The sequence below is a fragment of the Mytilus edulis genome, chromosome 14 (assembly GCF_963676685.1).
Source record: "Mytilus edulis chromosome 14, xbMytEdul2.2, whole genome shotgun sequence".
NCBI classification, from domain to species: Eukaryota; Metazoa; Mollusca; class Bivalvia; order Mytilida; family Mytilidae; genus Mytilus; species Mytilus edulis.
The window spans coordinates 26,952,601-26,980,239 of NC_092357.1; the positions used below are offsets into that span (position 1 = coordinate 26,952,601).

At 31.4% G+C, this 27,639-nt stretch overlaps 1 protein-coding gene across 2 annotated transcripts; it reads left to right on the forward strand.

The window, feature by feature from the left end:
• LOC139502974 (cardioacceleratory peptide receptor-like) lies at positions 1 to 27,430 on the forward strand. Of its 2 annotated transcripts, XM_071292642.1 has the most exons (7): positions 1 to 404; positions 15,364 to 15,472; positions 16,787 to 16,916; positions 21,217 to 21,542; positions 24,202 to 24,337; positions 25,221 to 25,307; positions 25,885 to 27,430. In XM_071292642.1, the coding sequence occupies exons 2-7, from the start codon at positions 15,386 to 15,388 to the stop codon at positions 26,127 to 26,129; spliced, it is 1,011 nt and encodes a 336-aa protein (XP_071148743.1). In that variant the 5' UTR covers positions 1 to 404; positions 15,364 to 15,385; the 3' UTR covers positions 26,130 to 27,430. The 2 variants fall into 2 exon arrangements, with proteins under 2 accessions (XP_071148743.1, XP_071148744.1); XM_071292643.1 differs by lacking the exon at positions 1 to 404 and having other exon boundaries at positions 15,253 to 15,472.
• Positions 27,431 to 27,639: the final 209 nt, after the last annotated feature.

The following is a 27,639-nucleotide window of genomic DNA, read 5'->3' on the forward strand; positions in this document are numbered from 1 at the left end:
ACTTTGTTGCTGTCTATAAAAGTAATATTTACGGTAAAAATTTCTTTTGAATTTAGCTTCGATGAATTACTGAATCATGTTGCCGACTTATATAGAAGGGACGCTTCAATCATTTTTCTGATCATAATTTATCCCAGGATAAAACGTTACGAATAAACTTCAGTATTTATACAGTTGCTTGTAATACGAATGGTGTCGGAGATTCATGTCTGTTGATATTTTTTTATTATTCTATCCACAAATCCATGAACACATTACCACTATTAGTATTTAATGATTTGGATGCGGATAATGATAATCAATATCACTATTTGTCGTGTGGGCTATTTTGAATGTGGATGTTCAATTACATTTGGATGTTTAAAACAATATTTGAGGATATATAACTGTATGAATAGCAGGTAGTAAGTAATTTTTTTTATTTATTTTATGACTGATTGGATAGGGTTGATAGAATACAGACAAATGGTCAAACATTGCAGAATCATGGTCAAATCGTAGAATGAATTAATGAACAATAATTGAGAATAACTAGGTACTGGAGCAGAGAAACGAAATAAAGATAATCATGAATGTGGATAGGCAAATATGGTCTTTTAAGATACAGAATAAAAAAAACACTCTCTAACATATGCATGTTACTTTGCAGTATAATATCGTTAGAGGAAAGAAGAAGTTGTCAAAAAAGAGGAAAACTATGGAACGCCGGAACTGTCTTATAGTGTAAATATTTAATGTGTTCTGTCGCTTTGCCTTTACGTCCTGTCATTTCTTCTTTTTGTTACGTGCAGATGCCTTTATTTCCTGACACGGCATCTCTTTGTTATGTAAAATTAGTAATTTGTTTGGTCAAACAATTGTATGATAGGGCATTGCTAAACTTTGTTGTGTAACATATGCATTACATTATGCTGTAAATACTATATGTTCTGTGAATACTTCGAAACTTTATGATCAACCACCTTTACATTCTCTCATATTTTATCTATGCTGTGTCCATTCTTCTTTTACGTAAGTCAGTTATTAATTGCGTCCTGTCTCAAGTGTTATTAGTATGTCAAACGTTCTAAAGGTTTTGATTTTATACACCTTTGTTCTATGTAAATCTCTTTCGGCGTTATTTTGTGTTTATACATATGTATCTCCAGTGAAAAACACAATACATCATGGTATAATTCATATGCGTTTTGCCGAAAAATTGATACTCTCTGTGAGAATTTATTGCGTCATGTGCAAATGTGTTTTTCATTATGTACAAACATCGTTCACCCTGTGTGCAAACACTATTACGTTATGTGCAAATACCGCTTACATTATGTACAAACACCATGTAAGTTATGTGCAAATGCCTATTATAGTATGTCCAAACATCTATTACGTTATGTGCAAACACCTATTACGTTATGTCCAAACACCTATTACGTTATGTGCTAACACCTATTATGTTCTGGTAAACACTTTTTTGACACAGATTAAAACAAAACGCATCAATGATATGCATTATGAAAATGAAGAAAATTAAAAGTTTGACCTTTCTAACAAACTGTGGATTTTTATATTAATTATATTGATTGGTGTAAGAATGCTATATACATACAATGTATCTAGTTTGATGGGACATTATTTTGCTCTACTTAAAGAATGTGCGTTATGCCTCCATGCTTTGAAAATTTGTTCTCTTTACTTGTTGAAAATTGTGACAAATATACAGACACGACTTTAGTTTTCAAGAGGTGCAACCGAAAGGAACAATACGATATAAAAAAGGAAGATGAGAACGAATGCCAATGTGACAACTCCTCACAAGTGACCTGGATGATTTGTTATTACCCTCCCAGTAGGGTTTTCATTTAGCGAGAAACGTGTACCAGATTAATGCTAAAAATGTAATGACGTCTCCCACGATTCATGTAGCAGCTAAGGAATCCTACAAAATGTTTAAGATTTTATTTTCGTTCATTTCCTTTAACAGTTGTGAATATTATTCTGAATAATCTTCCTAAGACTTATTATTTCCTCCGTCCCTGACAAAGCGTGTTGAGACGGGTGGGTGTCCTGAAAGGAGTGGTCTTATCTGACAATTTTTTTTTTAAATTAACAGGGATGTTAGAAAAATTTGATCCAATTTTGGATCAGACAAGTAGAAGGGTGTAACAAAAAGCTGCAATTTCTCCAAAAAAAAACCCTATTTTTTTCATGTTAAATACTTCATTATCCTGTAATCCACAAAAATGACGCATATACATATTTTTGTCTGAATGAAAAGGTTATCAGCCTTGTTTCACCTTCACTGACCATACTCGAAATTAACCTGCAACTTGAAACTCCAGATAATGACTTTCATTTATCCGTATTTGGTCCGGTAACTTTACGAATCGTGTCATCAAGAAGGATACAAAAAAATACATATTCTAGTAAATTGTAATTGTTTTCCTCAATAATCTTTTTATATAAGTGATATGCATATCGTTTATTTTGTTGTCTATAAGAATATTTAAGTAATGTCGTTGCTAAAATGGTCATCATAAGATAATTTACCCTTTGAATTTCAGAAAAAAACTATCGATAAAAAAAGATGTGGTATGAATGCCAATGAGACAATTCTCCACTAGAGACCAAATGACAAAGAAATAAATAACAATAGATCTTCTGTTGGCCTTTGACAAAAAACCCATACCACATAGTCATCTAATCTATTTAATTTTCTACCCTATTTAATTTTTCACCAGTTTAAAAAAAAAAAGGTACAGTTAAGTAATTCACTTTTATCCTGCAATTAGCAAGTTATTGTGTGCAAAAATCGGGTAAACAACATTTTTTTTGCTTTGTTTGTACATGTACAGATAAATTTTCCTGCTACCCGCTTCCATGTTGATCAATCGATAATATGATGGATATTTCTTTCTGGGTAATAGTTCATTTTGAGGTTTTCTCCGTTTCAATAACTGTAAAAATCATAGACAATGGTTAATATTTAAACAACTTTTGCTCAAATACCAGGTGTAAATTGTAAACAATATATGTACATTGTCAGAAATACAAAATGTATTAGTTCTAGCTGTGAAACAGGAGAAAATTCGGTAAGCCTCGCTTTTCGACCTGTTTCTAAAGCTCGTACAAATAAATTTCACGTTTACTGACAAAGTACATTAATTTTATAATCAATAAATTAGTCCACAGTTGTTGATATGAATTAATCTTTTTGTTCAATATTTCAACGAATATCGTCGTATGAATTAGAAACATCAACCTATTTTCCGAACGGAGAGTCATTAATTCAATGAATATTATTGCGGGATATACGGTATAAACGGTAAACTTCGATGCGTTTAGTTATGAACGCGAATGGTTCGATAACTATAGCTAAACACATAATTGAGCCTAATGTTCATAAAAGGGATTTGCTGCACATCATTATTTTGAGAAATCTTATTCTAAAAAATATAACATTTCATACAAATATACTCTTTTGGATCTAAATGTCATCATTCTAAAATACATTTTGACAGTTTCTGTTAAATATTATCATTTTTAGATATATCGGTCCCCCTTTTCTCGGTTACTGTTAAAGCGAGACAGTTTTTTTTTTATTTAGAGCTAGCGAGACATGACGTGTAATTGATTCAATCCAAATTATCCTCAAAGTGCGGAAACAATCTTGAATTGATGCAATCTTGTTCGCCTTGAAATCGACGTAACATATTTAGTCAAAATTCTTTAAAAAAAATCACCTATATAACGAAAAGAAAACTGTGACAGACTTTAACACGAAAGGGAAGGCTTAAATTCTTCTGTAATTTTCCTGCTACTGATTATAAATTAAGAAAGTTCACTTGTCATGTTTTGTATTGTTGGAATTTCGGAACCCTCTTGTTCATCCGTTTACAGCACCATGAAACAATTGCCAGTTAACTCCCAGTTTACAAAAATCTTTAAATGTGCAGTATGTCATTGATACGAATTGAGGTCTCAAAATGAATCAAGATATAATAAGGATAATAAGACATTTGTAAAAAATATAAAACCCTTGTTATGTTTTATTAATTTTTGAGAACATCTATATGTTAAAGATATTAATCAAAGTGGACGATCACAAGCACTTGTCTCAGAAAACCGAATCACATCTCTTTACCTGAAAGTGACGTTAAAGTACAGATATATATTTTCTGTGCGTGGATGATACATTCAACCTCATCGTAGAAGTGATACAAATCAGTAAACTCTGTTTTTTTTTGTTATACATTATTTTAATATTTGTAAATTACAGTTACATGTATATAGAATGTTTATCCATTTGTATATCATTATATTGCACTATATTAATTATAGTGCTGTGCATGTGCATGATGAACACTCTTCTGTAATAATTCTATTTTTCTGATAGATTGAATTTGAGTAGGCATTAGAATTTTCCAGCAAAACATTCAATGTCCCACGCATAGAGAGGGAGCAAAGACAGATAACTCTGCATGGGAGATTTCAAACGTTCTTGAGATATTCTTTCGCATGCGGTAACACACTTTTCTAGACGTGTGTATAAATATTAAAGATTTTTTACTTTATTTCTGTTTCTAACGAGTTTAACGACATTTTCATATCATTAATTTATGCTCAAACAAATATATTTTTAGGAGTATCCATTTGAAAAGAATTAAGAATAAGTGATAAGGAATGTAATTTTGCACTCGATAATATCTGCGTATCTATTATTATCATGTTTATAGGTCGGTTACAATCTTAAAACGAATGTTACGTAATGGAAATTAAGGCAACAGCAATACACATGAATGCCCTCACGGTCATCCGATGTAAAATTAATAGAGAAGTTGTTCATTAAGATATCATTAGATAAAAAACACACGGACCTATGTTTTTTCTCTTTTTGTTTTCTCATTCAATGACCTGTGGCGGAACCAGAATTTTTTTAAAAGATTGAGCTGCGTTTGTTGGTTCTATAAGCAGTTTGATTAAGAGGAGGCTCTGGGCTCATTTTTGCCAAAACTCCCTGCTTATTCAAAAATCAAATACAAGATGAGAGATGGCGGGAAAATATCTTCGTCCTCGGTCAATATAATCTGAATAGACGCATATATAATGTGTTGACCTTGTCAAAAGTCTACAATTCGTAAATGTAATTCGGCGCCTTCCAAAACCATATGCTATGATTATGTATGCAAGATATGGTGACCTTTAAAATGACCCCCTTGGTGCAGATGAAAGAGAACATTACATAAATAAGGCCGTTAGTGCTCTCGTTTGAATTGGTTTACATAATCTTTTCGGGGCCTTTTACTGTTGACTATGCGGTATGGGCTTTGCTTATTGTTGAAGGCCGTACGGTGACCTAAAGTTGTTAATTTCTGTGTCATTGTGGTCTTTTGTGGAGAGTTGTCTCATTGGCAATAATACCACGTCTTCTTTTTTATATCAACTTATTTTCCGTTCACATTTTCCGCAAAGAAATGAGGTTGCATTTTGTTTTTTACATGTAGCTTTCTTTTTGCTTCGAATAACAGGGCTGAGCTTTTAGTTTCAGTCGATATACACGCTATCTTGAAATAATTACTTGTCACATATAAATTCTGTTTGTTTGCTTCATGATGTGGCTGATATTCAGCTACAACTATTGACTTAAATGAGATATGAGATAAATAATTACAGACTGCTCTCTTCTAAGCCATCAAATGCCAGACAATTAACTATTTGTATTACATTTCAGATCAAATGATATTAATTGATGGTCGTTTTATTATGCATATATTACACACTGAAATTGAAAATTGAAATAGCAATCATTAATACGTCTTTATTTGCATTGCTAATCTGCAATATGCACGATTTGTTTTCTAAAAAATGTCCCTGTACAATGTTTTCAAAAATGCATTAAATGTATTTTATGACTTTTGTCAATCTAGGCACACCTCCAGAGAGACAAACCTCGAGAATCGTGTCTATATATGTGTAAATATTTAAATTTTCAACAAGTGAAGTGAGCAAAATATAAAAAGAATGGATGCATAACGCACACTCTTTAAGTAGAACAAAAAACTAAATATTTATATAACATTTTTATATGAATCAATATATAAAAATACTACATTTCCAATACTAAATCAACAACCCCATGCAAATATAGTACCTTCAGTTCACATTCAGCATCCAATTTTAAAATATATATCACTGATGCGTTTTGTTTTAATCTGTGTCATAAAAACGTTCACCAGAACGTAATAGGTGTTTGCACATAACGTAATTGGTGTTTGGAAAAATCGTAATAGGTGTTTGCACCTAACGTAAAAGATGTTTGGACATAATGTAATAGGCATTTGTACAAAGCGTTATCGGTGTTTGCACATAATGTAAGCGGTATTTGCACATAACGTAATAGTGTTTGCACATAATGATGTAGTTGTTATACATGACTTATTAGGTATTTGCACATAACGCAATAGGTGTTTGCACATAGGGTAAACGATGTTTGCACATAAGGGGAACGATGTTTGCACATAATGTAAAATACATTTGCACATGACGTAATGAATGCTCACAGAGAGTATCGATTGTTCGACAAAACGCATAGGAACTATACCATGATGTGTTATGTTTTTCACTGGAGAAACATATGTATTAACACAACATAACGCCAAAAGACTATAATATCACGAGGTTTACATAGAAAAAAGGTGTATCAAAACAAAACCTTTAGAACATTCGGCATAACAATCACATTTGAGACAGGGCGTAATTTTTAACTGACTTATGTAAAAAAAGAATAGACAGAACATAGATAAAATATGAGAGAATGTAAAGGTGGTTGATCATAAAGTTTCGAAGTATTCACAGAATATATAGTACTAAAAGCATAATGTAATGCCTATTGTACACACCAAGTTTAGCAATGACAAATCATACTACTGTTTGACCAAATAAATAACTAATTGACATAACACAGAGATGCCGTGTCATGAAATACAGATGTTTACACATAACATAAAGAAGAAACGACAGGACGTAAAGACAAAGCGACAGAACACATTAAATATTTACACTATAAGGCAGTTCCGGCGTTCCATAGAAAACTATTAGAACACTTTCTTTGCATTATATGCGGTCATAGCACTTGAAGTCTAATATAAAATAAAATGTTAAATATGGTATTTATGATGAGTTTAGTTGCAACCACTGGATCGATGCTACTGCTGGTGTCACCATCCCAGTAGCCAGCACTTCTGTATTTACATTAACTATTATTGATGTGTTCAAAATTATTAACTAACTGTTGACATAAACTTTGTTGGCTAAGGCTTTTCTATCTCAGAGATACATTACCGTAGCTGTATTTGGCAAAACAAAAAACAAAAAAAATTAGGAATTTTTGGTCCTGCATACTCTTTAACTTCGTACTTTATTTGGCCTTTAAAACATTTTTTTGATTCGAGCGTCCCCGATGTCGAATGCCTGAAGTAACGAAACAGAATGGAAACAACGCACTGAATTGTTGTCTATACTTGTTTAATTAGCAATCACAATTCTATATTGAATATGATATTCATTAAGTCACATTTTGTTCATGGTTTCAAATAGCAATTTTTTTTTATCGGCGACTGTTTTTAAGAGTCGATTAAACACAGGAGTGGCAGAATAATTCTGCTACTTATTTTTACATTTTGAGGGATTGATAAAGTTGCAAGAGGCGAGTGACGTCTTACCAATGATCCAAATTATAATTGCAATACAATTTCATGCAATAAATAATAGAAATATTACTGTAAGTTTATCACAGTTATTTGACTTATTTCCATTGTTTTAGTCTATAACTTCTATTTTTCAATGTATTAAGGTAATAGCAAAGTTTAATTTATACTGTACTGTACAGTGAAATAATTTCGGCGTATTCAGAAATGTAGATCAATATTTATAAAAATGTAATAGCGCTATTTATAAGTCGGTTCATACAATAATAAGGCTATAAAGGCAAGATATAGACAACCTTAAAAAAAACCAAACAAACTTTTTGCAAACATTATGCTTGATGTAGCAAACACAAAAACGAAAATCAGTGATCCAAAACATTATATCTATTGTTTTGAGATAAACAAAATATGTGTATATTTTTTTATCAAACCTCCGTCAAAAATCTATCATCACCAAATTTCATTTAAAAGATTATTTAATAAAGAAAGTATATATACTATATACAATACATTGTAGATATACATTTCAATATTTAAATGCAAGTAGGTTTAAACAACTTATAGATTTTGAACTGTTCTTTGACGGAAGAAAAGACATGGCAAATCAGCATATCCTCCTTTTTATCAAGCTATGAGTATCTAATTTGATAAATATGTATAGTTTTAACTTCTTTGTAGAATGATTTATTATTAAAAAATGAGAAGAAATGGAGAAGTATGATTTTAAATGTACCTATGAAAGAACCATCCACCGTAATTAAAATTAAGTGGTAGTAAGAAGTATTTATTATTGGGATCGTAGGCCTTCACAATAAAACTTCTAACCTTAGTTTTGGAAATAAAAATGCACCGAAGTTAAAAACGTGAAACAATTGAAACGGAACATTTTTTTTTGGTCTGCCATTTAAGACAATCACTGAATAGAGCATCGTAACATCTTTTATTCACTCTATCGATTATGTTTGTATTGAATCTCGAAATTATGAAATTACACAAATCATGAGTAGTCCTTCAGTTTATTATTCATCCTTTTTTAAGATAGAAATAAAGGCAAAGTATGCAAGTGTCATCAATTGATTGAGAGAAGAAAAAAATCAGGGTGACAAATTTATTTTTATATTTCATGCTTTATACAACTAGAAACTGTTAAAAAAAAATACTTCGATATATCATGTATAAGTCTATTATTCCTCTAGATCATCGTGATTGCAATGCATTAATTTATAAACGAAAACATCTCATAGATTATATTTAAAAAGATGGTTGATGTTTGTAGAAAACGCAGGTATCACATTTTTTTTTAGAATTAACGAATACAGATAGTCTATACTGCAGAAAAGCCGAATGAAATAAATGTACACTCAATATATGGAGATCATCAAGATAGGAGACTTTCATTCTGTATTCCCTGATTATAGTAATTCATATCTTTTCTTTATATTGTAACACCACACTATTCTCGGATTTTCATTGTGTTGGTCTATATATATTCCGTTTAACTGTAGATAAACATTGCTAGGAAAATATATAAGATGGTGTGGCATCAATATTCGCTATGATGTAATCTCCCGTCAGACCACATACATGTAAATGGAAATTGTGTAACTCGTAACTAATTTTAGTGTTAAATTAATATTTTAATTACGGATCATGTGAACAGTTTGAAATAAAACACGTCAATATTAAGATATGTTATGCTTCCAAATTCTAGTAATATCTAACAGAGACCAACGAACGTTAATGTTAGCAAATATAAGTTACAGATCTGTTTGAAATGACAAGAAAAATCAGCTATTAAAGGTGTGTAGTCTTGGAAAGAAACAAAACTGTGTTAAACAGATGATCTTGCTGTTTCTTTCTATTTCAATATTTTTTTAATGGAATTGCATTGTAAACGCGTCAAATGACAGCTTAACAACCTTTTGAGGTTTTCATGTCCCCAGTTTTTATTTGTGACCTTCACAAATGCTTCACTTTGCCCCTTATCAATTTATTCGATTTTAATACTAGTAAACATATTCAGCCGGAACTCATGACGTTTTTAAAGTTAAACTAAAAACCTTTGTTGACGTACACATTTTCTAATACTCATGAATGTTTTGCTGTTGTGTTTGAAGTACGTAACAAGTAAAAAATAAAACCAATAAATGTGTAAAGATTATGAATTATTATAAATAACAATATAAAATATATTTTGACCGTTAGATGTTTTTAGTTAATATAAAAACAAACAAGAATGAGTATGGGATTTTATTAAGTACTATCTTCATCTATTGATTAGATGGTAATCAAGTATTGAAAAGTCATATCTTGTAGAAATAAATAAGAAACTGTTAATTTATAGGTAAAGACACTCAAGATATGTTAAATTTAGTATACATATTCACCTGTTTGAATGTTACCTGAGGTCCATAAAATAAGTTCCAGTTCTTCCCTTTGTGGCTACGCCTCTCCACAACAAACATCAACTGACAGAGACACTACTGTGTCTAGCCCTTATCACATACATGTATCAAGTAGGCGCATTACTTACACTTCATTCTTATTCAACAACTTTAGGCAAATTCGAAAATGTTAATTATTTTAATATGATTTTTTTGATTTTGATTGTTGCGAACATCTACTAACTTGGGTTTTACTAATTAGTTGAAGGCAGTACGGTAAATAGTAATGATTTTTAACTCTCTGGTAGACACTTCCCTTATTTACAGATGAAAACACTTTTCAGTGGTTTACTCTTTGTCTGACAAAATAAATTGGTTACTGAATATACAGTAAAAGGTGTCAAGGAATCAATTGGCTGTGAATATTTTAAGAAAAAAGAAGATAAGTTAACATTATTATTTAACGCCTTCTGATCAGAATTGTAATAAATCTATTCCCATGCTGAAAAATTGAAGATCATTTTCAATAAAGGATATATTCATTAGAAGCGTTGGATAAAACCTACCATTTGCGACAAAAATTTCAAATCGAGTTTTATCTAAAGGGAAATATTACAATTTCTTTGTACATTTCATATTCTGATTTCTTGAGGGAATGCATAAAAGCATAAAAAAACGTGAGTTTTAATGAATTATATGGCTTGCATTGTGTATGCACAACTCTGGAAATAAAATTTAATTGTTTGACGCAAACACGAGTCACTCAGCCTTACGAAACATAAACTAGTGTCCGTTCCAACCTTTACTAGTTCCAGCGGTGTGGTCACTATAGTTTCAAGCACGAACACAAACGCAGAAATAAGCCAATCAAAATAACTAATGTTGTGGTTCGCGCACAACTAAGTTAAACGTTACGGAATGGACCAAAATATTCACATAAGTTATGAACATATGTATACGTAGAGTGGTAGTATACATCAAAGTAGTTTACAGATATTAAATGGCATTAACCCTTTAGAAAGATATATATCATGGTTAAATTTGAATTTAAAAACTAGGAGGAAACGTTAAGGAAATATGTTTGCACCAATGATAATATCAATGAGGTGTTTTGTATGTGTGCATCTATGATTACGTTCCATTTTGAGACGGTAATGCAACTATTACAAATATTAAAAGAAAATATTGCATGTTTTACTCTTATTTTTCATTGGGTTATATTTAGATGAAACATGCATTGACAAGTACTTTTTGATGTCAGAAGTGTGGTTAATTGTATGGGATAATATGAAAAGAAACGGGAAATAATCTATTGAAAGAAAACACGTATCTTTCAGTCATTCGACAAGATTTTCAGTATCTAAAAAAAAACCTCTGTTTATTAAAATAATATTACCACCCGTATTGTCAATATAATGCACATTGTTGGGATGCATATCCTTCAGAAACAAATAATATACAGGACGTAAGTAAATTTGTTAGGGATATATATCGTTGATAAATGGTTAGTACGAATTGTATTTCTTTGACAAAAGTGCAGGTATTTTTATATGTATTTGCTTCTGGATGATTTTGCATCAAACTATACAGTACATGTAATTATGTTCGCAATCTTAAAAATTCAACAAAAAGTTAGAATTGTACAAATGTGATGCCGTTATTTTGATCGGTCTATATATATTTTTGTATTAAGGTATCCCATAGCACAGATTTTTCCCACAAACGATATACAATGCAAAAAATTACACACTACATACCAGATGAAGAATTTCAACTGTGGTGTGTTGTCTGTAATAATTGAATATTTCATCAAATGTAAGGGTTGTAAAAACGTTCAGCATTCATGTATGCTTTAGTTTAGAGCGCTAAGCAGTTTACGACATCAATGAAACCAACATGAAATCTGAGTTAACAAGAAATTTTACATTTGAAAAGCATATTCATCTTACACATTGAAGGAAATGATAATCATGAGTGATATCACATCAGTCGAATAACTTCTCATAAACGATACAAAATGTTACAAACAAGGTTCATGTTGTCTATTTGTGATAATAACAGGTATAACAAATTATTTAAAATGATCCGAAACTTCAGACATGATGGTTTATTTCTGATTGACTGTTGATACCGTTATCTCTATCAAAACCACCTGTCATAGATTATTCAAAAGATTACTTTGATTTGTTAAAAAACAAAAATATAGTATCATATTTGTAGTGAAAACAATAACGATTCATGTTATGAATTATATATTTTTTTTCGTGGAGAGATCAATAAGAGGTTTCTAATAAAAAAAGGGGAAGTTATAAAAATACTAAACTCAAGACTAAATTAAAAAAAAACACAAACAACTGACATGTTCCTGACTTGCAACATGCATTTTTTCTTATGTATAAAATGGTTCATTAAATCTGGTCTGAAAGCTAGCTAATCCTCTCATCTTGTATAAAAGTCGCATATAATTCCGTTATATTGACAACCGTGTGTGAATAGAACGAACAAACAGGCATAATACGTACACAGAGGCAACAGTAGGATACCGCAGTTATAAAGTCATAAATAGATTGAGAGAAAACAAATCAGGGTTACAAAATAAACCGAGATAAACCAATCAACTATAAGAGGAAAACAACGAAACAACAGAAACACTGATAATGCAAAACACATAAAAAAGAACTATAAGATAACAACTGTCATTTTTTCCTGACTTGGTACATAACATTTAAAAAAAAAATAGTGAGTTGAACCTGGTTTAGAGGCTAGCCAAAACATCATGCTTTTATGACAATGCTAAATATAACATTAACATAACAACATGTCATAACAGGAATACCGTATAAATTAATGCAAGAACAGAGAAATACATAAATAATGTAATACGATATTTCGACATGCCTCAGTCTTTTTATCTGAGCGTCACTGATGAGTCTTATGTAGACCAAACGCGTGTCTGACGTTTTAAATTATAAACCTGTTACCTTTAATAACTACAACGAATTAAAACAAATACCTTAAATTAATTTAGGAATGTATCCAAAAAAACAGCATAATATCATAACGAACTATGCGCAACAAGAATGCATTTTTGAGGGTACAACTTCTATACGAGAATCGTCTTCTTGCATCGTCTATTGAAAGTCCCATACTGTATACATGATTTAGAACCCTTGTAAGAATTTTGCCAGGATCTCGAGTATGTAACCTATTTTGAATCAAAATTTTAGCACCTTTTCAACGTATAAACATAAATGGATTTCATTTTAGAATATCATAACTTTAACATGTTCATAACTTGGAATATCTTTTGCCTGTCATTTTTTTTAATCAGTTGAATGTCATATGTTGCATAATTATCTTTTAGTCTGGTGGATGTGCATTTGTAATCACAAACCAATGTAATTTTAATTGTTTACTTTTTGACTGACAAAGATAAATTGTCGAATAAATACCAACCAACAGCTAACAACATGAACATACAATCATTGAACTATACATACTTTCAAGTAAATAGAGTAAGCATTTTATTTTTTATTCTAATCAGAAATATGATTAGTCTATTTCCCTGCCGAAAAGATCAAGATCATTTTCACTAAGGAATATATTAACTGGAAGGTAGGCGATAAATGATTAAGACCATGTACAATGCAATTCATTAAGTTACGGCTGAACAAGCTACATCAAAATACATTTTATCTCGGAGGAAATATTGCCGTTTTTTTCATACTTGTGATAATCGGATTTCTTGCGGGGATGAATGATCGTGGTCTATCCCTTGTATTAGTATGGAAACTTCGAGTGGTATGAGACAAGTTGTACAACTTCTTATAAGCGTTATTAATATATAATACGCGTAAAATGTAGGAAAACGTTTCGTCTTATCTTTTTGCGATAATATCAGATATTAAACTTTATTTTGAAAGATCAGTAACGTAAAACTTCAAGAGGTATTCCTGATTGAATGCTGATGCAGTTATCTCTTATCTAAACCACCTGTCATGAATTATTCAGCAGATCACTTTGATTTGTTGAAAATAAAAATATAATAAAAATTTAGTCAATAACACAAGTCTTGTCTATAAATTATATAAAACAAAGTAAAATCTTAAAATTGTCCCTGTTGGAATCTATGTCAATGTATGTAGAGGTTCTTGATTATGGAATGATGTCTTTGATTAATCTATATGTAAATAAAGAACTATAAAACCTACATTACTACCGCTAATTGTCTATGTATAACATGTATGTATATTGCAAAAGAACATGGTACCTTATTTAGATCGTATGTAAACATGAACAAGTCTGACCAGGCAAATACGATTTTCTATCAATTTTACTGAAACGTTGTTAATGCTTTCAATTGTACGCAAAGAGTGTTGTTAGACCAGAAACACGAACATTCACATTTACAAACGAACAAACAAAAACATAAAGGTTAGGGTCAACCGCATCTGTATTGGTTTCTTGTTAAAGGTCAAAATCAGTATTGTTAGAATTTCTTGATGTTTCAAATGTTAAAGATTATTGAAGATATTTTCTGAAAAGCACGCACCAACTAATTGTTTTGTGATAGCGTACTAACGTGTTAGATATAATTCGAAAGGATTGGAGAATTATTATAGAGTCCATCCTTATTCTGGTCAAGGATGTTCTTGTAAAAATCTGTACATTCAAATATGCCAAATATTGACACAGTTGCAATTGTCATCAATCTTTAGATAATAACAATTTTTACCAGTTAAAAAATTTAAAAAATCACGAGCAATTTATTTCCACTCTTAGACTAAAAACTTGAATTGAAATACTGTTTTGAGATTGACGGACCTTTATTTAAAAACATATCAACAGCGGTTAGGTGAAAAACTCAACATTTTCACATATAAAGAGGAACCTACTTCTTTGTAAATATTCAACTTTATCTTTTTGAAAATGTCATCTATAATGATTGTTCTAGTTTTAATAAAAAAAAATAATTCTCAAAAAATATACAATGTTATCGTCTTCTTTACGTATTTCTTCTCAGTTTTATAAAGTCGTCATGAACATCATCTGATATATCTTGATTCTTGTCTCAGCCGATATGCAATAAGTTACTGGGAACATTGATGTATAAAAGTGCAACGCAACTGTTACTTTAATATACGAAGACTTGATAATTATCGGAAACAAGAACATTAATGTATACATTACGATTCAACAGAGGTTTAAACTTCTGTGCTTCTAATTACAATTGTTTCTACATTACATAATTGTTTTTGCAAATTTGTTTCTTTTTCATTATATAGGCTCACTTGAATCAAGGAAACAATGGCGTTCTTAAGTAACATAACAATTCAAATTATTAGGAGTAAAGCTGGGAATGAAACAGCGACAACGGACACACTCGAATCTCAGGTAATCTATTATATTTATATTCGAGCAAGTAGTTGTTAGCCTCATGCAACTAATACAACAAGTCATAATTTGCATGCATCATAGTCTGTAATACAGCGGTTTTCGTTTGTAACTGTTTAATATATTTTCTCGTTCACATTTTTGTACATTTATTAGACCGTTATTATCCTTGTTTGAATTTATTTATATATTTCATTTAGGCGCCTTTTAAAGCTGGAAATGCGGTTTGGCTTTGATCATCGTTAAACTTCGTACGGTGAATTTAACATGCTAGACTTTTTGATCTATTGTGACGAGTTGTCCAATTGGCAATCTTACCACTCTTTTTTTTTATATTTCCAGTTCTGCATACCAATATGTTTGTTAAGCCTGTATATTGGATGCTTATCTCTCATATTCCAGTTTTTTATTATAATTTCATTGATAGAGTGTTTATGTTCTAATGGAAGTTGTTTGACCATTTCTGAATATTTGTTTCACATACGACGACGACCGATATTAAATGATGTGACTGTAATATTTTTATGTCTATGAAGAAATAATATACAAAAATGTGTTTTTGCACACTGAATATATTTATATTATTTCGAATTCCATTTTAAGACAGAAAAAATCATAAAAAAACGTTGACGACGTCGCGGTCGCTTTACACAATTATGTCTTTGAACTGATAGACAAAATACTGTCAGCCAATCAGAAAATGTGTTACATCCAAAGTGAAATTATGTTCCAATTGTATGAAACACATTTCCGTGTTCTGTTTTCTACATGTAAAGCCAATATATAAGAGTCATTTCCGGGTTTGCATTGAATTGTCTGTTTGTTTTCAACATTTGAGATTGTATGTTTTCCTTCTCTTATACAAAAATTTACATTATTTATTTTACAATCTTTGGGAAATCTTAAAAAAGTTTGCTAAATAAAGGAATCAAAAGAGCGAAACAAATATATAGGTAAATGTGCTTGTTTTCGATATATTAGCATTGACATTTTTGCTGGAAAATACTCTCTTTTGACTTTTTATAGCTTTATATAAATTGAAAATTTCAAAAACTTTTAAATAATAATTAAAATTTGATAAGACTTTAACTTTAACAGATGGCTTATCATTATACATGTCATAGATATAAAAAATAAAAAAAGGGGTCAATAGGCAATTTTTTTTAATGCATTCAAAAGGATAAAACCAAATGCTTTCGAAAATCTGACAAAAATCACAAAAACTTGACAAGCAAACTTCCTTAAAATAATGAAAATCGTGTAATGACTCACTCAGTTAAGCAATATTTATTATTGTCAATCAATTAATTACAGGGTCTCAAATGGATTTCCTTGGTCATTCTCCTTGGAATAATATTGTTTAATCTATTGGTGGTGGTTCTACTGATTTTAAGAAATTCTAAATCAAGAATGCGATTTTTCGTAACAAACCTAGCTATAGCAGGTAAGAATAATAGAGATCTAAAATATAACAATTCAGAACCGATACAATTAACATGAAAACATCATTCAGACACATGTTTGGCTGTTACGGAATGATCCCCCTATTTTCTATGATGAGTCGTTTTAAAGCCACCAGCTCGAAACCACAGTTGCTAAACGAAATCGAGATGATATATCCAATTTGTAACTCAGGACTTTAATATTGATATGAAAGATATCTAGCGTAGACAGTCCTATTTAATTGATTGATTATTCTACGTAAAAACTATCCAAAACATAATTTTTCACATTTAAGCCTATATATTCTAATAACTATTTACACCACTGGGTCAATACCACTGCTGGTGGACGTTTCGTCCCCGAGGGTATCACCAGCCCAGTAGTCAACACTTGGTGTTGACATAAATGGCAATAATGTGGTCATTTATATAAATTTCCTGTTTACAAAAGTTTGAATTTTTCGAAAAACTAAGGATTTTCTTATCCCAGGCATAGATTACCTTAGCTGTATTTGGCACAACATTTCGAATTTTGGATCCTCAATGCTCTTCAACTTTGTACTTGTTTGACTCTATAAATATTTTGATCTGAGCGTCACTGATGAGTCTTATGAAGACGCAAGGCGCGTCTGGCGTACTAAATTAAAATCCTGGTAGCTTTAATAACTAATTAAATCTAGAACAACTTTGTATTTGGCAAAGCTTTTAACCTGTCTTGATTTAATAGACTAAAAATGCATACCTACATATAAGCATTATTATTATCTTTCAAGAGTGTTGAATAAGCCGGAAGAATATTTCGAAATTTGTTCATTACGCCCAAATAACAATCACAAATCCTTCCAACAATTTAGTTTAGATTTATTTTTTTATAAATCTAAGTATTTGCTCATCCAAGATATATTAAAACCTATTTCGTTTGACTTTTTTATCCAGAAGAAAGAAAGAAATAATAAATTACTATTCTGGTTAAGTCATAAATGAAATATTTTATCTAAGAAAATTTGGATAGTGTATACAACAGATTTCTAAAGTGCAAATACAATTTCAATTGATTAATATATGATGGTCCTTTATCATTTCTGCCAAGAAATACATTCATAAAATACTGAGGTGATTATGGCAAGTATGCAATACGAAAAATCATTGAGAACTATTAAAAAATATAAATGTTGAAGAATTAGATCTGATGTGTACCTCATGCTTAGAAAGTAGCTATGATATACCTATATAATATCTTAAAGATGATATTGCAAGAGTTTGCCAAACAAGTGTTTGTTTTTGGATCGTGAAATGTCGAGGTTACATAAACACGTGGTTCCATAGCGTAAAAAAGCTTCCGGACAATGCAATCTTTCACATCTAACTGACAACGACTCCGGTATCTCAACAAGATTCATCCAAGACTCTGTGAAAAGTAAACTTGTAGCAGACTTCAAAGAAAAGTGTTTTAACAAAATAAACAATATGCCAAAGTTGAGCACATTAAAAAATTGAATGTTTTATCGAGCCGTAAGTACAGAAGAATTTATCAATCACACAAAGATATGCAATCGCTAGAATTCACTGTGATGCTTTCCACACTAGAAGTCGAACGAGGACGCTATAGACACAATCCAATCGCACAACGAGAAGGTAAAATGTGCAATTATGTGTCTATTGAAGATGAGCAACACTTCATCTCATTATGTGATCGTTACTCGGCTTTAAGAAATAAACTATTTATTGCAATATCACCAGCCATGTCCTGCTTATCTTCTACGCACACACGAACTTCCCCCATATGCTGCATTAAATGAACTATTATAGAACACCAACAAATGTATATGGTATATATAGTGAAGATGACGTTTGCTGTTTGCCTGATGCACCACGTTTAGGAAGTTTTTTTTTTCAAATTGCTTAAGGGTTCATATGATTTTTTCCAAAGTAATATACTATCTAAATGCAGATAGCTCATGTGATGTAATAGATAATTCTACCTCTGAAACAAAGCTAGGACTGACAATGTTTTTTAGGATAAACAATATACTTTATCCCGCTGTTTGGTATGTAATATATGATTTACTATACTGAGAGACGGAATGATTCGTCGTTATCGATTTTTAAATTGCAAATTGAAATTTCCTTAAAACTATATAAAAAGAAGATGTGGTATGATTGCCAATGAGACAACTATCCACAAAAGACCAAAATAACACAGACATTAACAACTATAGGTCACCGTACGGCCTTCAACAATGAGCAAAGCACATACCGCGTAGCAGGCTATAAAACGCCCCGATAAGACAATGTAAAACAATTCAAACGAGAAAACTAACGGTCTTATTTATTTAAAAAAAAACAATGAACGAAAAACAAATATGTAACACATAAACAAACGACAACCACTGAATTACAGGCTCCTGACTTGGGACAGGCACATACATAATTAATGTGGCGGGGTTAAACATGTTAGCGTGATCCCAACCCTCCCCTAACCTGGGACAGTGGTATAACTGTACAACATAAGAACGAACTATACAAATCAGTTGAAAAAGGCTGAACTCATCAGATGGACAAAAATACAAGTGGACGTGGCCCGGTATGTCATGTTACTAACAATAGTATTGTCATATGAAAAACAACAAACGGGATATTGAATGACTCAAAGACCCTGAGTAACGTCTTAAAATAGTTGGTGCAATTTAAAATACATTTTCTCTTATAGTATTGAATAAAAAGTAAAATCACAAAAATTATGAACTCCGAGGAAAATTAAAAAAGGAAAGTACAAAATTATTTATCAAGGATACACAGATCTGCAATTCACTGTGATGCTTTACACACTAGAAGTCGAACGAGGACGCCATAGACACAATTGAATCGCACAACGAGGAGGTAAAATGTGTAATTCTGTGTCTATTGAAGATGAGCAACACGTCATCTTATTATGTGATCGTTACTCGGTTTTAAGAAATAAACTATTTATTGCAATATCACCAGTCAGATTCTGCTGATCCTCTACGCACACACGAACTTTCCCAATATGCTGCATTAAATGAATTGTTATATAATAACAACAAATGTATAGCGGACTTTGTCTTGAATTGTGATCGTATCCGAAGAAAATTCTAAAACGATTTTACTTAAACTGTTGAATTTTCTAATTATTCAGACATTTGTCCCAAACTATTTGTTATCTTTTTTTTCAAAATTTTCAGTTTTAGAAGTTAACTTTGGTCGAAGTTAACTTTGGCACAAGCAGTCCTACACACAATTAAACTGATGAACAGGTCTGCAATCAAAATTCAAATCAGACCTGTACTTATAAAAGTTAACTTTGCTTTGGTCTATGATGAAGTAAACATGATCCAAAGTTAACTTTGGTCTGCATTGCTTATCTAAGATCAAGTTAACTTGATCCCAAGTTAACTTTGATATGGTATGTTCCTCAAAAATAAAGTGAACACGATCCATTGTTGACTTGTAAACATGACTGCTGTGATTGATGAATGTCATATGAGTATCGATTTCAGATTAGTGAAAATTATACAATCTTTGTCTTTTTTTATGTGAAAACAAATATCAACTATACATTGTACCACCAGTAAAATCTGTAAAATAACAAATTTGTCCCAAGTTCTTGTCATGTCAAGCATACCTGTTCACAGGTCTAGTCTGGTCAAGTAGATTGCCCAAAGGTCTAGTCTGGTCCGGTCAATCAGGCCTGTTCACATGTCTGTTCTGGTCAAGTAGACCTGTACACAGGTCTAGTTTGGTCAAGCTGATCTGTTCGGAGGTCTGCTCTGGTTAATCTGACCTTTTCGCAGGTCTGGTCTGGTCAAACTTGTCGTCAGGACTGATCTGCAGCAGTCCATAAAAAGCAGACCTGAGGTCTGGTCTGCTATGGGTAAGGTTAACCGAAAGTTCTGCTAAAATGTTTCCAAGTTAACTTGTAGAGTTGTCCTAAGGACTGCTTTAAGTGAACGTATGTACATGTAAGGACTGCTCATATCTGTAGGAAGAACAAAACAATTGATAGAAGACACGAAAGAATAAATAGAATATAATTAACCTCATATAAAACCAGATTGTAACGAAAGGGTACACTTTAATTTAAATTAATAAAATGATTGAATTCGAACCTGTAAACATTAATACAGTCACAAAATATCAACCAACAACAATATATGTATATCAAAATCAGTCGCAAGAAAACACAACTGAAAGACAGAAAACCAATTCAAAAAAAGAAAAAAAAGTTGCACACTAAGACACACTAGACAAATGTTAATACTTCTTTATATTTTTCTTTTTCAGATTTATGTGTAGGGGTATTTTTTGTACTACCTGAAACTTTATTCAATTGGTTTGATGTTCCATGGAATCCCTTTGTGTGCTATATCTACTATGTGTATTTCTCAATGGTTCCTTTTTATGTGTCAACATATGCAATTGTTGCTTTGTCACTTGACCGTGCATATGTTGTTGTTAAACCTTTGGCAGCTGCTTCTAAAGGGAAGCTATACAGATATGGACTGACATTGTCAGCATGGGTTATTGGATGTGTCCTTGCAATTCCATACGGAGTGTTTGGTACATACAGCGAAGATGTTGTTACCTGCTGGCATGATGCGCCAAGATTAGTAAGGTTTTTTTCCAAATTGCTAAAGGCTGGATACGATTTTTTCCAAAGTAATATACTATCTAAATATAGATAGTTGAGGAGATGAACGAGACAATTTTACCTCTCAAAACAAAGTTAGGACTGACAATGTTTTTGAGGATAACATATCTGCTTTTGCGCCTTCTCTTGTATGTAATATTTGATTTACTATACTGAAAAACGGAATGATCTGTCGTTACCGTTTTTTAAATTGTAAATTGAAATTTCCTAAGAATTATCATGTTATGTTTCTAACAGTATTACTGTAATAAGAAAAAACAACAAACAGGATATTGAATGAATCGAAGACCCTGGTTAACGTTTTTAGTTGATGATATTTAAATACATTGTTTCGTGTATTATAGAATCGGAGTGGTAAGGACGACAGAGGGACATGCAACATATCTCACTTTGAGCCATAGGAGTAAATTGTAACCTTTGTAAAAAACAATTCAAATATCAACATCTTGTAGTAAAGAGTGATTGTAAATTATATAGATGACGAAAGGCAAAATGGTAAAAAATGGGGCAACCAAGAAGTGCATGTATGGCTATGTAACCAACTATGTGTAACTGTTCGGCCTTATGTATGAACACATCCGACAACTGCGTTTATAAATATAGGGAGATGTGGTATGCATGAGACGACTCAATTCAAGTCATCAATGTACTTAAGTAAACCATTATAGGTCAAAGTGCGGTTTTCAATACGTTTCCTTGGCTCACAACAGCAAGCAAAAAAACCTCCAAACATTACGAGTGTAAAAGCATTCAAGCGGGAAAACCAACAGTCTAATTTATATGAAAAAAGAGAAATTGTTTTTTTCATATGATTTCGCTTCCCTTCCTCATACTGTCATATTACGGAAACCCCAATACCATCCTTCCCTTACCTTATTCCTATCAAAACAAATAAAAAATGCTGAGAAAAGTATATGATTCTGTTGTAAATACCATACCTGCGTAACTTTCGAATTTTTAGATAATACAAAGACGGTTCATTTGTTTTTTAATTTGTGTAACTTTTAAAACTGTTTAATGTTATACAAGAAAAAAAGTGATAAGGATAATTTTAAATCAAACTGGCAAATGATATTACGTTATCTGTAATAGATATAAACACTTGTGTGTCATGTAAGATATGTCCTTGATGTAATATTATTGCGGTTTGGTATCTTTTTTAGTCGTATATATGAATTTTATTTTGGAAATATTTATTTCTCAAAACAAGACAGCTCCCTCGCAAGAAATACATTGACTTATGTTTACAACGAAATACGTATATGTGGTATAAGTGCCATTAAGATAACTCTTCATTCAAGTCACATTATGGAAACAGTAGACAGTTATCAAGATTATAGGTAAAAGTGCGGCCTTCAACACGGAAGCATAGTTCACCCTTACTGGTAAGCTCACGGGGGGGTCTCTTTCTTTATAAAGGTATATACATATGTGCCGCTGGAATGGGTCCCTTTTTTGATCTGTCAAATATATCAATGGGGTGCAATTTTACCGAGGAAATATATCAATAGGTATTAATTGACCGATATAGGTACTATTTGAGCTGATAAATATATGAATGGGTTATGATTTCGCTGTGAAATATATGTATAGGTAGGGATTTCACAATTATTCAACATATGAATGGGGGGTGTTTTTAAAATCCCAGCTGCACACCTGTACCAACAGGGAAACCAACTGTATATTCTATAGAAAAAATAACACAAAATAAGAAACGCGTATGAACCATACCAAGAAACGACAACCAATAAACAACTGGCTTGTGATTTAGAATAAGTGCAAACAAATGCAACAGGTTTAAACCTCTCAGCAGGTGTAGATATTTGCCAACTGAGAACAGTAGTGTTACATCACATTATAGAAAGACACATTATAAAATATCAATCAAAATAACCTAACTTTATTACACAAATTGCAACAAGTTGTTTACGTACACTGAACGAATCAACATTATCTATGACACAATATTAATGCATTGTACAATACCAATTAAACAGGAATGCAAAACATATCACAACATATCAACACGATAATTGTAACCTAAAACAAAATAACTTTCATTATAGAACTGTACACAGGTTGGTTTAAATATTATCATAATTGTGTTGGTAGGAGTATGGAAATATGTTTACACAATAAATATAGTGGGAGAAGTAATAACACTGAATAATTTAAATTTGGATGTAACGCGTCTTCTGATTGGCTGACGTTATTTTGTTATGAGGCCATAAACATAATTTAGTCATGTGACCGTGACGTCATCAACGTTTTTTCGTGGTTTTCTACGGTTTAAAATGGAATTTTAAATTAAATTATCAGAAATGACTGTAATATTTTTTCTGTCTATTCGAAATAACATAAACAATGTGGTGCACACTGTCAAGTAACCCGCTACGCGTGTTATTCAGCGTGCACCAAATTTTTTATGTTATTTCTTCATAGACAGAAAAAATATTACAGTCATTCCCTAAATAATTTGACCTTTAATAACTGAAATGCATAAGATCGTTACAACAACTCAAACTAACACAACAGCACGATTTGAAAAATAATGTAGTTAAAAACGAAACACAGTTGATAATAAAGAAGCATGCATCAAATTTGATTATTTGTTGTAGGTGTTCCTATACTCAGATCTTACCACTATCATTATACTACCAATCGTAATCATAACAGTATGCTACATCGTCATCATTTTTACTATACGTGGTCGGGAAAGACATGGATTCTTACGGGGTGAAAACAATGACAAAGGTAAATAGTTTTAATCTACAATATAGTCTTTTTTTAATTGGATTTGATAGACAATGGTTTAAGTCTCCGTTTTAAATCATCACATGCATAGTTAACTAGAAAAACAAACACGATCATTACTTTAAAATTTTACCTTCGAAATCGATTAATAAAAGACAACTACTTTATCTAAATTATGTTGTACCCATCCTTGAAAAGTTTGCACCATGATTTCGATTAAAACAGTAACGGATACCATACTACTATAAAATACTATATTTGCGTCTTTTGATTTTGTCATTTTAATTGGGACTTTCCGTTTTGAATTTTCCACGGTGTTCAGTATTTTTTGTGATTTTACTTTTTACACATTGTTGATTTTTTTTTCTGCAATACTTTTAACGGGGTTTCAACTCGTTTATGGAACAAATTTTGTTTATCTTGATATCAATAGTTTTACCGTCTTAACATTATGATCGCATGGAGTATGTTTGAATTAAAACAAAAACAGGACATATTTACTCGGACAAAATGACCTTAACAATCGCTGACAATCGGGAAACACAAGGTTGCGCAATATCGTTAATAAAAACTGGTAACATACATACCTTTCACGAATGCATACTAGAATGCAGTCGCTCATACACATCATTTTATACTTTGCATTCGAAATCCGTCATTTTTCAAGGTGTTCAATCAAAGAATTGAATATTATGTTATCAATATTTCTTATAAATGCAAAAAGGAAATCACATCTTTAATTTGTATGCAGCGTTTTTCAAATTTACAAATTAAATCAAAAATGTTCGCAGTTGTTTTAGATAAGATTGCATGCTAATCTTGGGAATAAGGAAGTGCAAAAAAAGACAGAAGTGTTTTAAAAACATGTGATCATTCATTACAGATAATGGTTCTGATACAAATGTGAGAAATAGAAGCATTTCAAAGGCAAAGATCAGGACCATCAAACTGTTATGCGTTGTTGTATGTGGTAAGAATGATCCTGCTTTAGCATACTCTTTTAATTGTATACTGCATAGATCTAGGTGGTAACTCATAAACTAATAAAGAAGGTACATCATTTATATCCATTGCAATACTGTTGTCGCCTAGAAATTATGTATTTTGATGACTGAATAATTGATAACGGAAGTTTCCGTTTTGAGAGGTGCTTATCTACAGTATGATTACCATGATGTCTCTCCTAAACATACAGAGTGTTTTAAGTATTCTTGGTTTTGTTTCAAAAATTTACATCATTAGAGTTTTTCTTTGTTTTCAATAACAGACAGATTTGTTCGTACAATAGTCACGATATATTGAAATATTATTGTTATTTAAGAACATGTGATTTATACTTAATGGGACACAAACCATCTATCTTTTGCAACCAATCTTAATATTAACCAACGATATGTTATCCTGAGATATCTCTTTTACAATTTTGCAAATGTTGCTGGTTACTATAAAAGGGTACTGCCTATATCATGCATATGTTAATGAACAAAATCTACTTGAATACAAGTTCAATTAATAATAATACTAAATCACACATATATTTTTTACAGCATACGTTGTTTGCTGGGCTCCAATTACAATAGGAGCTGTTTTAATGCACCATGAAATAGCAGAATATGGGCTTTGGTTTCATATTCTTTATTTACTTGCTCCAGTAAACAGCCTGGGTAATCCTTTAGTGTTTCTAATTTTCAACCAGAAGATGTTTCGTTCTAAGACGAAAAAGACCAATAAAAGAGCATTTAGTCGTGCAACTTTTAAAACAGAGACAGAAACAGTATCATTAGGTAGCTAGATTTGTTGATGAATAAACGTGATTTCTCTTTATAACATTTGATTTGAAAATGCATATCATAAATCAAGTGAAGAGTATAATAAAATGCAACGGCGTAGTGTATGGGCATTATAAACAGGAAAAAATCATCATACATACTAGGCTTAACCATGTCTACACGGTTGAGGGTTTCGTCTACAAAAGACTCACCAGTCTAGCAAGACAAGTGACAAAGGCAAAGCAAAAAATGACGTCTACAGTTAAATTAATAGATCGAATAGTTTGCTTATTTGTATCTGAATAAAAATAGAAATAAAAATAGAGGAAACCTGCTAATTTTCATTCATGTTAGATCTGTTTTATTTGGTTTCATTCTACTATTATCATTGTGTTAGTTTTTACGACTTAATGGCATGTCCAGATACATCCAAAAACTCGTGAGATTTTAACGAAATGAATTCGCATGAATCAAAATGACGTGTTCTCATATTTTGTCGAAAGAGTAAGAACATTCAAATCATTACACGAACAAAAACAGAATAAATACCATATATCTAACAGAAGTTGATAGCGATAAATAAGTATCTAATATTTTATGAACACAAAAAGTTTCACATCAGAACTAATCCCCGATTTAAGGGTTTACAGTTAACTTGTATACTATGTCATGTATGTGTCACTTACAAAATCCATGTAACCAGAACAGAAGCTGAACCTTACCTCGAACGCTGTATACGCGGAATGCCCAAGGAATTCATTTAACAATCAGTTCGCTCCTTCGTATACTATTTTCTTACCACAAGGATTCAGACAACTTATATCAAAAAAGACTTTAAAACCTAAACATGCCAAAACTAGTATACAGAACAAAAAATGAAGAAAGAAAAAAGACGACGCTACGCACATGCATGTTCGAAAGACGACAACAAAGATACACATAAATTTAAAACAATACACAACATGCATCACAGTAATGCCTACAAAAATTTTTTGCACTTAATTCACTAGGAAATGTGTAATGTGAATGCGTCGGTTTTTTTTAGTTTATTTGCCATATACCTGCTAACGTTAAAGTTCATGGTAGGCTAAAGCTTCAATTTGAGATGTGATGGTTTAAAGTAAGTTATAAGTTTTGTTTACGGTTAGGTTGAACTATGAATGTGCAATAGTCGTTTTGTTATATTATATAATATTACATTATTTATTATATATTTTGAACTTTTAGTAATGACTATTTTAACTTGTCACGCATATCTGTTTGAATTTGATACAAAATACATTATGCCATATGATAATACATGTGTTCAAATAAAATACATGTACACTATATGTTAGTTACGTGTTATTCATTAAACAAAGCATATCAAATACTTTATACTGTTTGCCAAGCTAACAATATAGTAACCTAAATAAAGGCAACGGTAGTATACCGCTATTCAAAACTCATAAATCTATGAACAATAAACAAAATCGGGGTAACAAACTAAAACTGAGGGAAACACATTACAAATTAGAGGAGAACAACGACACA